General features: G+C 39.5%; 1 protein-coding gene across 1 annotated transcript in view; it reads left to right on the forward strand.

Moving 5' to 3' along the window:
- The window catches only part of SAMSN1 (SAM domain, SH3 domain and nuclear localization signals 1), a 120,148-nt gene that overhangs the window by 10,935 nt on the left and 93,425 nt on the right, over nucleotides 1-15,788 (forward strand). The window contains exons 3-4 of the mRNA XM_084633339.1: nucleotides 11,813-11,853; nucleotides 14,141-14,178. Of these exons, the coding sequence (XP_084489465.1) occupies nucleotides 11,813-11,853; nucleotides 14,141-14,178 (79 nt within the window). The remainder of the gene's footprint in view (nucleotides 1-11,812; nucleotides 11,854-14,140; nucleotides 14,179-15,788) is intronic.

The raw sequence follows: 15,788 nt of genomic DNA on the forward strand, positions 1-15,788 counted from the left end.
AATTAAAATGGAGAGCAGCAAGTTGAGCAAAAAAGGATTCCTTAAAGGGATGCTAAAGGAGGAAAAAAACAAATATTAACCCATTAACAAGGCTATATTTCTAACATACAGCATATTAAGATATGTACATTGGAATGAGTATGGATTCATAAAAAGATCACATGTGAGAAGTTTGCTAGAATCTTTGAGTTTTCTACTGTGTATTTCCAAAAGCACAGATCACCAGTGAACTAGGGAACAGACTGTAGCAGTATTTAGATTTCAATATAAGAATCACATGGTTAGAATTGGCCACAAAATTTCCATTAAAAAGTCAATGGAAAATGACTTAATGGAGATTTTCACACACACACACACAATCTGTTTTCATCAGCATCTTCCAGGTTTTCCAAAACCCTAAAAAATAAATAAATAATAAACCTGAAGCAAAATTTGAGCAAAAACGGAAAAAAAAGTTGAAAATTTTGTAGGGGGGAAATAATTTCTCAACCAGCTTTACGTATGGTACATTGATTTGCAAAGTCAGAAATGTTGGTATGTTAAGGAAGTCTTTTGGGATTGCAAATTAGCATGAGGTATAAATAACAAGAGAAAACTAATACAAACTAAGACTTTGGCATAGCAGAGAGGAGAGAGATAATAATAACAAAGTTGGAATTAGGCTCACTATTTACATGCTTTATGAAAGATGTGCCTTCTAAAATAGCTGCATTTATTAATGCTGTGAATCGGAAGACAGAAAATAGAACAGAGTGGAAAAAAATTCAGGTTCCCTTTGTGTAAGATTAGTGATTTTTATAGTTAAGCGTAGGAAAGAATCAGGTTAATATTCCCACTCTTGCGTTGTGGATAGAGTAGTTGTTTCTCTCCACCCCAAAGGTAGCTCCATTTTGGACAGGTTGACTAGTTAGTAAAGCATTCTTGGGTACACTAGGGATGAAAGACATGAGGTAAATGTAAACTGTTGCTATATATTTATTATGAATAAAATCAGGGTGACTGTAACCAGAGGCTTTCTGAAATTCAGCAAATCCACCAAATCTATTACCAGACCTGGATTATTTCTCCAATAAGCGCACATGCAGTAAACTATTTGCACAATGCTTGGCTGTAAGATTAAAATAAAATATGTTGACTGTGCCCAGTATGAATCAACAGATGTTATTTTCAAACTGTGCATGACATTAGTATGAATATATTTCAGCTGCCTCTTGAAATTCAGGTCACTGTGCCACTGTGTGTGGCCAAGATTGAAGTCACAACAAAGGGTAGCCAAACAAGGGACATGATCCCGCAAAGAGTTAATCCTGCATGTATCCTACCTACCATTTGACAGTGGATTAGCATGGAAATTTGCAAGACTGGGCCTGAGGTTAGCAGTGATCTACGAATTGTGGAGACAGATTGGCCAGACTTAGTCTGTGGACCTAAGGTTAGCATTGCAGTAGGCAGTCTTCTCCACCCCCACCCACCTGGATCCATTTTCCATTCTTCTTCTCTTCTTTCTTGTTATCAATCTCAGCCCAGACTCTCTTCTAATTAAAATGAATTAGTGGTACTTTTCTCCCTTCATCCTGGCTTCTTCCAAAGACATTTGCATTGCATCTGGTGATTATGTGAAGGCAGAATGGCTCCAGTTTCACAGAGGGTCAACACCAGAAAATGCAGAAGGAGGTTGTTTACTGATAAAATCCATGACTCAATACCTTTTTAATCATTATAAGGGCCACAGGCTACTTGCAGCCTTAGTCCTGTTTTCCCACCTGACCAGCTGAGAGTCACCCCATCCCACTCCAGCTAGGGGATGCCAGCAGCAGTCAAAGAAGATTTAACCACATAATGACTCAAAGAGGAACCATTCCCTAACTGACTATCCAGTCTACCAACAAGTCATCATGCTTCCTGTACAACCAACCACTCGACCATCAGAGGCTGTGAGATGATGCAGCTTGTTGTTGTTTGAATTCCAACAGTGCCCAGAGGCCTAACCAAGTTTTGGGTTTGATAGCGCTAGGCACTGTACAAAGCTAAAGTAAGAGACAGTCCCTGCCTCGTGGGTTAAAAACACAAAACAAAGGGTTGGAGAAGGACATAACACATCAACAGAGGGAACAAGAGGGATTGTTTGCAAGTGCCAAGTATAGCTCATGATTATTTTTTAAATAATTTGGGGGTTTGGATATTTTGATTATATTTGTACGAATTTAGTATTTAGGGCAGGAAAGGTGAGGAAGGAAGGCATGAAGGGATTAGCTAACAGGAAAGGTAAAGGAGGGCAGGGGAAGCCTGGCTGCAAGCAGAAGCCATAGAAACAGATGGGGTGTTTTGGTGTTTGTGCGGGAGGGGACACCTAGGTAATGCCACAGGTATCATTGAGAAAGGCAGCAATTTTTCAGTGACCATCTTGTTAAAATTTGGGAGTACATTCCTTGCTAGGGACTGTAATGGAGAAGATGGGTGGAACTTAATTGTACAGAGGAATTTTCCTTTGCAAAGGGAGGCTTAGGTTTATCCAGACTTTCCATATCAGTGAAGCCTGGCACTGGTGAATATGGTGTCATTCTTTCCGCTGCTCTTTGTTTCTTATAAAGTGCCTTTTTTTAAGAGTAAAAGTAGACTTGCATGTGATTTTATAACCTATGGCAATTGAGAAAAGCCTTTACATTTCTGCTTTAAAAAGGAGTCCTTGAAATGTAAACACACTAAATAAATTGTTTGGATTTTTTTTGTTTCCCAAATAATATGTTGCCTTTTTTAATCCTTCAAGGTTGGTGTATTATTGGTATAATATATCATCAGGGCTATGACAAACATTTCTACTTAGTATTAATGTGTTTTGGTAATCTCTCCTTTCCTGCCTAACAATGCTCTCCCAATCATAAACACTATCTATCTGTGGCTTTGCAAAATAAATTGTGTTTAGAAAATCCACTCAAAGAATAAAGAGAAGTCAGAGCTGCTTGTGTGCAAGGAGGGAGAGTGCTGCTTTCATTTAGGGTTTATGCCAGCATAAACCTTTGCATAAGTACCTTGTGGCCAAAAATCTACTGGGTGATGACACTGCAAAGCAGATTTACTTATGCTGGTGGAGGGGTATAAGGGATCAGTACTCTCTGTACAAAGGACAGTGCTGGTTTGACAGATGGAGTGGCCAGAGCACTAAGAAGTGCGTTTTTGCAATTCCTCCTGTTGGCAGAGCTTCTGTGGAGCCCTGACGCAAATTAAAGCTGCTTCTACACTTGGTGAATGGAACATAGTAGTGGTATCCTCACCATCACAGGTGAATTACCTTTGAGGTGAATGGGGCTTGGCAGGCACAAGGAGGTATAATTTACACATCCCTCTGGCAGTTCTGCTGAATTTGACCCAAAGTGTTTCTTTCACTGTTCTTGTGATTTCATTTATCTTCCCAGGAGATTCATTAGACAGCACGCCTGTAGTAATATGTATATATTCATATAAAAATGCCATACAGATTATGAAGGACCTGATCTTTTGAGGTACGGAGCTCCCATGAAATGAAAGCAGTTAAAGGAACTCAACTTCTCACAGGATTGGACCCTAAGTTAGCTATTTGGGTGCTCTGTGCACATGTCCAGAAGAAGCATACCCGTGAGGTAAGATGCTGAGCATCCAGATGTTACAATTAAGTTTCCACTTTTGGCCTCTGAATGCAACTAGTGTGGTGTTTGAGAGTAATAACACCTTTTGAATATTATAGGACCCTGTCCATGGAGTCTGCCTATGAAAATAATATTGTTATGAAGGTCTGTTTTTATTCCCAATACCCAATGTCCTTCTACTATTATTAATTTATATTGTATAGGACAGTGTTTCCTTAACATTTTCAGGTTGGCAACCCCTTATTCGAGGTAAACTCTTTTTTTGACCTTCTTATGTTTTCTATATAAGTCAGAATAAAAAATGTATCAAAGATAACAATAAGCAGAAACATAACCTACATGTGTTTTGAGAAGTTGATGGAGAATACTTGTTCTTGAAGAGTAAGGGTGTATGCGGGGAAGAGGGGATCGAAATTTTCTTTGCTTTAGATTGGAAAAACATTTTCAATGCCCCATTGGTTGAGAAACACTGCTATCAGATAACATTACCACTGTACATAAGTGAAAACAGATCCCTGGAGACTGAAATCCTCTGTGTATGCCCAAAACAGATGGGCACAGAATAGAAACCTTTTATCTGAAAAAGGCGCAGAAATCAATTGACATTACGGAGTACAGCAAAGGTAAGAATGCAAGCTTCCCCTGTCTACCCTGTCAATGCACTTCAGGCTTGACCAGATGGAACCACTTCTATCACTAAGGTCATATCTACTCTAGAAAATGTTTAAATGTGATTGTGAAACATAGCTGTAGTCTAACCAGAGAAGAATCTAATTAATCAGATTCTAATAAACTGAGTATAATACTGTTGATTTATGCGCATGACCAGCAAAAATAATATGTACACAAGAGAACCAAGTTTTAGATGAGGCTTTATCTGCCAGTGTCTGCAAATAAATGGTTCTTTAAGACGGCTCTGGCATTTTATTTTTCGCCTCTACGGAAAAGAGAAAAAAAAAATTTGATCACAACCATGTTACATAACCCTCTTTAAACATGATTATTCTTGTAATGTAATAATATTTCTGTCTCCATGTTCATTCAGTCTTTTCCCCCTCACCTGAGCCTGTTAGCCATGGTGCTAATTAGTGACAACCATGCTAATGTTTTTGGTCATACTGATACTTATGTTCTAGGAGCTGGACTTCACAAAGCAAATTCAAGATTAAAATTACTTTTCTTCATAGGTTTGTGCCCAGCTATAACATTGTAACATGTATGATATATAAACTCTTAATGTAATGAGGACACCTAACAGAGCTTATCCACTAGGTGGTACATCTATAGAGACAGTCACAACATCAAACTCTGTATTGAAACATTACAAAAGCACAAGAGTGAGAATTAAAGGATAGTGTGACAGTTGAACCTCTTCTGCCTTTTTCTCTTTCTCCCCTCCTCCCCCTTGATTCGGTGGGATTAAATCAGGCTGTCTTCATTATTTGACTAAATGAAAATAATCAACCTTCCTGACATAAAACTTTTGACTGAGCCAGACTAGAGAAACAGATGGGATTTACAGTTCATGTCCATTAGAAAATCCAAGATTTTAATCTGCAGAAATTGCACCAAAACATTGTGCACATTGCTTAGTGGGGTTTTTACAGCACACATAGATTCTCCACAAAAATCCATGCACAACGGTAATCAGAATAATCCACCATTTCAGCCCTCACCCACCCTTGTCACATATTTCAGTTTCCCTAAATGGAATATTTTAGAGCTGATTCACTTATGTTTCACCTCATTAAAATTCGGCATAGATAAAAATGCTGCTATATCAGTTAAAAAATTGCATAGTCACCAGGTATTAATGAGACATTTAAACAGCTTGTTGTGGGGGTTATTTTGTTTTGTTTTTTAAGGAATATTCAGTTCAGTAGTTAGCATCCAGCCATTATTTTTAGTTGTGTCACTGTGTTGGCTGCAGAATCAACATGGTTATTTATAAAATAGTCTCTGGAAATGGAAACTGAGATTAGTGATGACGATTTAGCTGTAAGGCCTGTGGAAAAAATGCAGCTAAGGCCTATGTGCTATGTGTAATCTTATTTGCTATTTCTAGCATGTGAGTTACTCATCTTGCAATTTATATGCAGCCATTAAGATTATTAACTGAGCCCATTTGTACTTCCCCCCCATTTTAAATTACATCACTCAGTTCCATTCTACGGGGTGCTCCCCTAAGCTTGATAACTTCTGAGCATTTTTACCTCTCTAGTGCTTTGTTTCAGGAGTCCATCTTTATTCAGCAATGCAGGTGCTTAACTGCATTGCTGAATAGGGAGGGACTTGTGCATGTGCTTAAGTGCCGTGCTGAACTGGGGCCTAGCAGAGCCCACATTATGTGTTATCCCTGCATGAACCTTCTTAAAAAGAGACGACCTGGAGTCAAAGTGTTTCTATTTGAGGGACCACCTCTCTCCGTACATTGCCCTGCTGCTGCAGCTGTGGCCAGAAGAAGAGCTTCATCTTGATGCCCTTCACTTTAAAAGACGGGGGTTGGTGGTAGAGCATTCTCCCTGAGAGGCTCTTCAGCTGTGAAACAAGAGTCCCCTTTCGGTAGGGAACAGACCCTCTGGGAACACTGCACGACGCATCTATTTGCACAGCTTGCTGCAAAGGTGGGCATTAGACAGGAATCAGTTTCGTAGATGGAGGGGAGTATTGTGTTCTGCTGGTTCTGTTTTTGTAATCTGTGGCAGGTGTGCCTAGAGCCTTTGATGGGCCCATTTTTTCTCTTTTGTATAAAGCTAAATACATTTAAAAAGTCACCTGAACCTTGTAAGAGTTAACTTCCCTCCCCCCCCGCCGTTTTTAAACCCTGCATAATTCTTTTCTTGTGGGAGTCTTGTCTGCCATAATAAGTGTTATGACTGTAGTTGTGCTGCCACATTCTGCCCCAGATGTGGAACTGTTGTGGCAAAACTTGTGGAGTTCCTCTGCTAATTGAAGCCACGTATGTGGTGTTTCAGGGGAAAGAGTTAGGGGCATATACCCATGCTTGCTTCCTTTGCAAACTTCTAAAGACCTACCCAGCCTATGAAGCATTCTGACTAGAATGCTCCCACATGGTTCTGTGTTCGTTTTGTATTGTGTTACGCTCCGTTGTACCTGCTGTGTCTTTCAACTGTAAGTGTGTCAGGGGAATGGCCTGCTAACTGTGCGGCTCTCTTCGCCGACTGCACAGCACTGGGCGCTGCAGCAATCAGAAGAACTGAAAGTTGTTTCATTGTTATTTTGCATGTGTATGAATGGCAAAGGCGAAGGGGGCCTGAATGTCACTTACTGAGTTTCTTTTTCAGAAATGGTATCTGGCCACTGATGGGTAACTGAGGTTAAAGTGGGAGGGGATCATAATGGGTATCTTATCAGTAGGACCCTACCAAATTCACAGCCCACTTTGGTCAATTTCATGCTCATGGGATTTTTAAAATGGTAAATTTCGTTATTTCAGCTATTTAAATGGGAAATTTCACAGTGTTGTAATTCTAGGGGTCCTGACTGAGAAAGGAGTTGTGGGGGTTTCCAATGTTATTGTAGGGGGGGGTTGTGATACTGCTACCCTTACTTCTGTGCTGCTCCTGGTGGCGGCGCTGCCTTCAGAGCTGGGCAGCTGGAGAGCGGCAACTGCTGGCCGGGAGCCCAGCTCTGAAGGCAGCAACGCAGAAGTGGCATGGTCTGGTATTGCCACTCTTACTTCTGTGCTGCTGGTGGCAGGGCGCTGCCTTCAGAGTTGGGTGTCTGGCCAACAGCCACCACTCTCCAGCCATTCAGCTCTGAAGGCAGCACAGAGGTAAGGGTGGCAATACTGCAACCCCCCCTAAAATAACCTTGCAATCCCCATGCAACTCCGTTTTGGGTCAGAACCCCCAATTTGAGAAATGCTGGTTTCCCCCATGAAATCTGTATAGTATAGGGTAAAAGCCCACAAAAGACCAAATTTCAGGGTCCGTGACGCATTTTTCACGGCCGAGAATTTGGTAGGGCCCTACTTATTAGTGATGAATCTGTTGTTCCGTATTACCAGTACCTTCTATGGCTTAGTGTCTTACTGTCATACCTGATCAGCTGATTTATTTCTTAAGCCCTTTGAGAATGTTTTCATCACAAAGACTTTTTTCATATATTTTCTGTCAGCTCGCAATTGCCAAGAATCTCTAGAGTTCCACACATTCGTCAGCTACTGACCATGATATGATAGACTGCCCAGTATATCAGAAAAGTGCCAAATAACTTATCAGTCTTTCAGAGTTATTGCCAGAAAAATCACAATTTATCATTATACCTTCGTTAATCTGCAATATTATAATTGGCATTGGATTTCAGAGGCATTAGGGAGAGAGCTAGTTGCCTAAACAGATCACCGCTCTCATCACAACTCTAGAGGAATCAAGCTGTGCCAGGTATTTAACTAGTAAGCATCAGAGGAACCCCCCTTTTTAAAAATTCAGTGGTTATAGTGTCCTCCTTTCAGAATTATTTAATGAAAGCATGTAAGAAAGGGCTTTATTCATAAAAAAATGCTTTGAGGTCATGTGTGCGAGGAATTTATGTACAAAACTCAGGGAGGATTGTACTTACTAGCCATGAATATTTCTGCATTTACAGGAATACACATTACAGCTTTTTTATAATACTGATTTAATTTATATAGTAAATAAAAATATAATATCTGCCTCAAATTTTTATCTTCAAATTTGTTTGTTTGATTTTAAATGAGACTCTGTTTTGAAAAGGGACTGTAAAAGTGACACCACGCAGTTTCCTACCGGCTCTCTCAAAGACTTCTCCATTGTATTTGCTTCATTTGCAAGCCAACCCTGCAAACTCTGGAATCTGAAAATCAAGTTATGTTCTTTGTGCCTCATATATCACCAATAATAAAGATTCTGCAATTAGAATATAGCCAGAAATCTTGCTCATATGCTGGTGAGAATCCAGCTCCCTTCCACAGCTGCATTGATTTTGCAGTGCAAACAATAATTATTTATTTTTGTTCCTAAAGTAAGCCAGTCTGACTCAGCCATGACAAGAAACAGGTCTGTTCAGTAAGTTGGTGCAATTTTTACATGGTCTTTTTCAGACCACTACCATACTTTAAGATAAGTTAAGAACCAGACTGACCATATCACAATCAATGGCAAATGGTGACGCTCACTGACAGATGTGAAGTGAGAAGGGGTGCAGATGTTGGCAGTGACCACCACCTTGTGACAGCCTCCATCAAGCTAAAACTGAGACGTGTGGGTCCACCAAACAAGGGACATAGATGTTATGATATTGACAAGCTAAAGTCCCCTGAAATGCAGAAAGCCTTTGTTCTGCAGTTAAAGAACAGGTTTCAAGCACTTGCAGACCTTGATGAAGAGAAGGGGAATGCGGATGAAGTGGGACAAAGTAACAGCAATTTATAAACAGAGCAGTGAAGCCTAGCTTCAGGCAGAAGAGAAAGAAGGAGTGGATTACACCCAGCACATGGAACACCATGGAAACCAGACGAGCCCTGAAGAAAAAAGTTTTAGACACAAAATCCCAGAAGCTAAAGGACAAATACGAGCAGTATAGCGAGGCATACCGGGAGGTCAAACGCCTTATGAGAGCAGATACAACCGCATTTGCTCCAACCCCTCAGACAGAGACAAACACCTACAAGATCTCTGTCAAGCTTTCTTACAACTACAATACCCACCTGCGGAAGTAAAGAAAAGTAAAGAAAAAGAAGAGCTGTGGAAGCCGAGCTGAAAAATGTGGGGCACAGCTGGGGAACTACTGAAAGATTTGCCAGAAACAGACAGGAGTAGAGGAGCTTCGTCACTGCCCTAAATGCCAGAGGTGTAATAGGAACATGATGATGATGATGATGTCCATACTTTAATATTTAGTCACTGTTGCAGTATGTCCAAAGAACATACCTGCAAAACCATGTAACCACATATAAACATCTAGGTAGATTTAAATAAACCGTTGTTGAAGCATAGATCTGAAATCACAAGACAAACATCTGTACCTACATTTTCATGTTCAGTGCCAATGGAGAATGAAGGAATGTTCTATGTCAGGCTGCTGGCTTTAAAATATGCAAATTTATTAATAATTCTTTAGAATTATAATACAATAAATTTTAACTAATATAATTAATTTCTGTATGGGTGGATAAATTGAAGTTTGGTGTAGTCTGACCAGCTAATTTCAAGTATTCTCAAAATATTCAGTTGGGATTAATCTTCCCTTATTTCCCAACAAGTGAATTAGGAGCCTCTCATGTTAATGTAGTCTCTCAGTTGACATCACAGCAAATAGATGGATTCTGGTTTACAAAGTTCTTTTTAGGACAGTTGACTGCAAAGGCAGAGCTGCAGTTCAGCTCGAGGCAGAAACCTCCTAAGGATTTGGAGGGCATTTTATCCTTAATAATATTGACCTAAGGTCTCTGACACCCAAACACAATTCTTCCATGAACATTATTGAAAAATCAAAATGTTTCGATATGTTACAGCAGTTGTTGGCACCATGCCTCCAAAGGAATCTCTCAGATACATTACTCTGTCAACCTCTCTGGATTTACTGTATATACGGGAGTGAGGGGGAGTAAACAGTTCTTTTTCAGAGTTTTGTCTACACCTCTATCAGAGACAGCAGCATAAAAGCATTACAATTAACACCTGTGAGCTTTCCCTAGTCTTTCATATAGCACTTTGTGTGGAACACAGTATCTTTTCCCGATAGGTACTGTGATGAAGTAGCAAATTTGGAACATTAAAAAAGGTAATCTTTTATCTGGTTAAATTCTAGATCTTGCCTGAGTTGAAAGTGCATTCGTTAATTCTCGTTTGTGATGTGGACTTCTGTGTGTTAGGATCTGAGCCTAATTTAATGAAGCCGTTTCTCTTAGCGCTATTGAACAGCCTCATAGGAGCATCCCAAGACTGAAATGTGCTTTAATCCACAGCACATTCATCTTAAATTGCATGCAGTATTTCAAAGCAAAGATTGAACATTGTTTAATGTTTTGATTTGTGCATTGCACCAGTGAACAAATCTCCAGATACATAAACATTCTTTTAAAAATGGCACATATAATAATCAAAATGCCAGGACATTAATAGAACCTTCTACTCCAGCTAATATAATCCCACACAATCTATATGAAAGCGTTCCCTTTTAACTCACCTTTCAAAAGAGACGTGAAAAGTGTGTAACAAAATATTTAATACATAAATTCCACATTTGGATTGCCCCCTCCTATAGTAAAACCCTTCAGAAGGTTAATATATTAAATGTCACGGATGAAACGCATAGATTCCATGGTGTTGATCAGAATATAAAAACATTGATGCCATTATATGAAGAAGGTTAAATGAAATAAAATAAAATGAAAGTATGGGGGGAAACAGCTGTAAAGTTATATATATATTACTTTTCTTCTTTAGGATGTATCACTGTGTGCCCAGTAGGAATAGGGTACATCACAGGAATTTTTACCTCATTTTGTGCTTCCAACACAGACATGAAATTGATTTATATTTCCAACATTCTAGATAAAGAGGTATCAAAATAATATTTTGATGAGAGATTCTGTTCTATCCTAGCTTGTCTTCTGTGGCCTTTCCTGAAGTTAAGCTTTAGTTCAAGACCAGGGTGGGTCCAACTAACTTAAAGAGTGAAGATTCACCCCAAGAGTTTCTTGTTGTCTTTTATGCACTGATTTTTCCATGCATGTAATAAGAGATGCCACAACTTGCATCTTTCTGCTCCCTTCTAAAGCCACATTCTATGGCAATTACTATATCCTCCTAACACATATGGTTATTTTGTACTTTTTAGGAGGATATTTCTAGGAATCACATTGTTCAGCAAATATGGCATTTGCTTGCTGATAAGGGTAATGCAGGCTGATTTTTCAGAGATGTTATACTTGGAAGTGTCAATTTCAGAGTCTTGTGCACTCAGTAGGAGGTGTATATGTTCAAGCCCCTGAAAACCAAGCCACCTAGAGTTTGACTACCTATCTTTCCCATTGTACAGTGACTCCCTAAGCTAAAATATTTAAGACTTTATATACTAGTATGTAATAAACACAAATAGAAAATAATCTGATAGCTCCTTTCATAACATGTTGTACGAAGAATATTATATGTAGATTAAACATTCTTCATTTTCACACCAGCTTTTCTGTCTTTTTAAAGGAATTTTCTGATTTTGAGAACACTCTGACAAGGAAGAAAAAGTAAGTTGAGATCATTTCAAGTTCTATACATTGTCAGTATTTTTGTCTGTGCCTCCTAGCTTGTCATTTTTATTATAAATTCTATGTGTATTATTAATAGTGTATCAATGATCTAACGGTACTGCAAGTTGGAAAGTGAGTCGCAAGCTCAAAATGCATTACTAAAGTTCTTTCACCATTGCTTGTTCATATGCATAAATCCTTCCTTCCAAAATAAAGGAACCAGGACGTCCAAAATCAAGTACAGTGAGTCCTTGTTAATCAGAACATGCCTGAACCATATGTCTGTTTTTTCTGAAAGATTTAAGTGGTAACCTAGTTTCTAGCATGTTTGTACCATTGACCCAATAATCTTCTGAAGGAGTTTTTTGGTTGTGTTTAATCCAAATAAAAAATTAGTTTGCAAAATGATTTGGATTAACTAGACTGTATTTTCTAAAGTATTCATGTGACAGCAGAATAGTTTGAGTATGTCGTATGTGAGCCAATGTTATGATTTGGGCTAATGCCCAGTAAGTACTAACAATATAGTGAGGAGCTAGTAGAGGAATTTACTGAAAATTCTTTGTTGGCTTAAGAATCCAGGTTATTGCATTGCTAAAGAGGTCTCTTTCAAATGAAATCTCATCTAATGGCACGTTTGAAGGAGAGCTCATCTGTCTGTCTATGACAGACATGAAAATCCATGGACTCCGTATGCATTTTTTGCTTTTTTTAAATGTAGACTCAAATAACTTCAGAATAAGTGTTGCCAACCAATATAGCTGAGAAATTCAGATACCAAAGTGTTCAAAGACAAAGGGAAAACTTCATGATGTTGGCCAAATGGTCTTACTCTACATCTGGTCAAATGCTAAGAATACTGATTTATAAGTGTGCTGTGATTTGTGAGGTCCTACTAGGTGCTGCTCAGTGTTCTGATAAGTACCATGTGAAAATGTTCACAAATTTCAAAGGTGTAATGCATTTTAGAATGAATGATTGTTCATATATTGCTACTGCATCGTTTGTGATTTTTGTTACTCCCATGTGGGTTGTCTACTTTAACTGTACTGGTACTTAAAGCGGTACAACTCTCCTAGCATGGGTGCAGTTATACTGGTATAAATGTGCTTTATGCCGTATAGATTATAGTGTACTGGAAAGGGAGTACTATCAGTGTGTAAATCACCTTGATACTGGTAAACTGTGTCCACGACAGAGCTTTTACTGGTAATACTATTGCAGTAAAACAACACACCCCTAACTGTCATATGGTAGAACTTTGAAATGCAGACTAGGACAAGGTTAAATTTTTTCAGTAATTCGTATCACTGGATAGAAACAGTAACACATGACCCAGGTGATCAACAATACAATACAATAAAACAGTGAATGATCCAAGTCAAAACTTTGTGAACAACTCGCAATCTGGAAGTCCAGAAGTTTGGTCAATACTTATAAATAATTAGTAAGTAAGAAGAAAATCGATTAATTCAACCTAAAAAAGGTTAACTTTAGAATAAATATTATTTCATAATGAACAATTCAACCATCTTGATACTCAAATAATATCACCACAGATGGATCAGAAATTGTCTGTTTTATGTGGAACATTGTACAGCTCACAGATTACTAATTATGGGGGAGGTGGATAGGATGGAAAAAATTAATTCACAGGCTATCATCATATTGATTCGGAGTGATTTATTTTTTAAGTTGAACTTGGTATACACTTCTAATGATGGATAAAGCAAAATGACTGCAAATGAATGCATGTGGAAAGAATTAGTGAAGTATGTTGGTATATTAGTATCAAATACAGGTATACAAAAACTAGATAGGAGATTGAGGTGCAAAATTTGGACCCAGATTCTGGGCATCCTAAAGTCAGTTCTGTTCAGACCCAGGGTTTTGGTTCAGTCCATTAGCAAGGTAGCAAATTTAAGCTTCTAAAGGCCTACAGCTCTGGGATGATTCTGATAATCTCTAGGAAAAATATCACTTCCTGTCTTCTTGACAGACTGCTTAACTATACTATTGACATTTCTCCATTCCAGAAAGAGACTCCAAAAATAACGGTTAGCAAAACAAATATCTATAAACTTTCAAAGCTCCGTTATGGAGTGTGTGATTGTGTGTATGAAAAAAGCTGAGTAACTCCAGTTAAAACCAGTGGGAGTAGCACAGCTAAATCCATAGACACTACTTTGAAGAATTAGTCTGAAAATACCAGTATTTGAATAAATTCATTTTACTTGTTAACTCTAAATGGCAGCTAATGGTACATTTCTTTAATTTCTTTTAGAACCATCCAGAAGTCCATGTCTGAAAATGAAGCATTTGGTTAGTAACGTTTTAAACCATTTTCTGTATGTGCTAATTGCTCAAAGTCAAATTTGGTTAAGACTTAGTTTTGCTTTTCGTGATGTTGTAGCCCACCCACCCACCCCGCCGCCCCCAGCAAAGGAGGAAAAATGCATATAATAAAATCATAGAAATGTAGGGCTGGAGGGGAGCTCAAGAGGTCAGCTAGTCCATCCCCATCACAAGGCAGCTGCCCTTTATGGGGAGTTAGGGCCCAGTCTGCCTGTGACTGCCCGCTGAAGGTAACTGATTGCCCCAATGGCTGATGAGTAAACAAATCCCTGGACCTACTAATGGTTACCCAAGCTCAAGTTAAAGGAGAACTCCCAAGGGAGACAGAAAGCTTCGGAGGAGGGGAGCTCCCAGGAGGGCCTGAGCAGAGAGTCTATAGGGTGAGCTTTCTGGGGAACCCACCCGAATGGGGAGCCTATAAGAGGTGCTCCTACAGAGGGGAGCCTTATAAACAGAGGACTGCAGTTGGCAGGCATTCAAGAAGGCTGGGTGTCTCCTTGACACTGGCTGGAAGCCTGGGCTGGCAAGTAACACCCACTGTCCGTGGAGAAGAGTCCCAGTGGATAGACCTCTCCCAATTCCTGACTCCAGAAAAGGATCTTAATCTGGCAGAGGCAAGACAACTAACTTCAGGGGCAAAGACCAGAACCAAGAGACCCACCAGGGAAGAGCCTGGATAGAGGTGAGCAGCGGACTCAGGTGGGAGATAGATGGACTAAGAATGACCTCATCACCCAGCTAAAATGTTGGGATGAAAGTTTTTTTTTACACATTGACTTTTCTGTTAGCAAGTGCAGCCCTCCAAAAGGGGGTGCTCTTTAGTGTCTAACAGTCTGTACTTGTGATACTTGGGTTTTTTTCTCACACACAGTGAGGGCTAGACTGCAACACCACACCTGCCTACAAGGGGGAGCGCTGGGTCAGCTTGGAATGACAATACCCCCACACTGAGGCAGGCTTAAGTATACCCAGTCCATCCCTGGCAGGTGTTAGTCTCACCTGTTCATAAAAACCTCCGGTGGCAGGGATTCCCACAGCCTCCCTTGGTAATCTGTTTCAGTACTTAACCATCCTTACAGTTAGAAAGTTTTTCCTAATATCTAACCTAAATCTCCTTTGCTGCAGATTAAGCTGATTTCCACTTGTTCTGCCTTCAGGGGACATGGAGAACAATTGATCACCAGCCTCTTTATAATGACCCTTAACATATTTGAAGACTATCAGGTCCCCTCCACCCTCAGTCCTTTTTTCTCAAGACTAATCATATCCTGTCTTTTTAATCTCTCCTCTAGGTCAGGTTTTTAACCCTGTCACTTTTGTTGCTCTTCTCTAGAGTTTCTCCAATTTGCCCATATCTTTCTTAAAGCGTGGCACGCAAAACTGGTCACAGTGCTCCAGCTGAGGTCTCACCAGTGCCAAATAGGGTATTACCTCCTCTGTCTTACATACGTCACTCAAGTTAATACACCCCGGAATATTAACCTTTTTTAAAACTGCATCACATTGTTGACTCATATTCAATTTGTGATCCACTAAACCCCTGGATCCTCTTCAGCAGTACTACTGCCTTGCTAGTT

The sequence above is a fragment of the Lepidochelys olivacea genome (assembly GCF_965140295.1).
Source record: "Lepidochelys olivacea isolate rLepOli2 genome assembly, chromosome: 1".
Lineage (NCBI taxonomy): Eukaryota > Metazoa > Chordata > Testudines > Cheloniidae > Lepidochelys > Lepidochelys olivacea.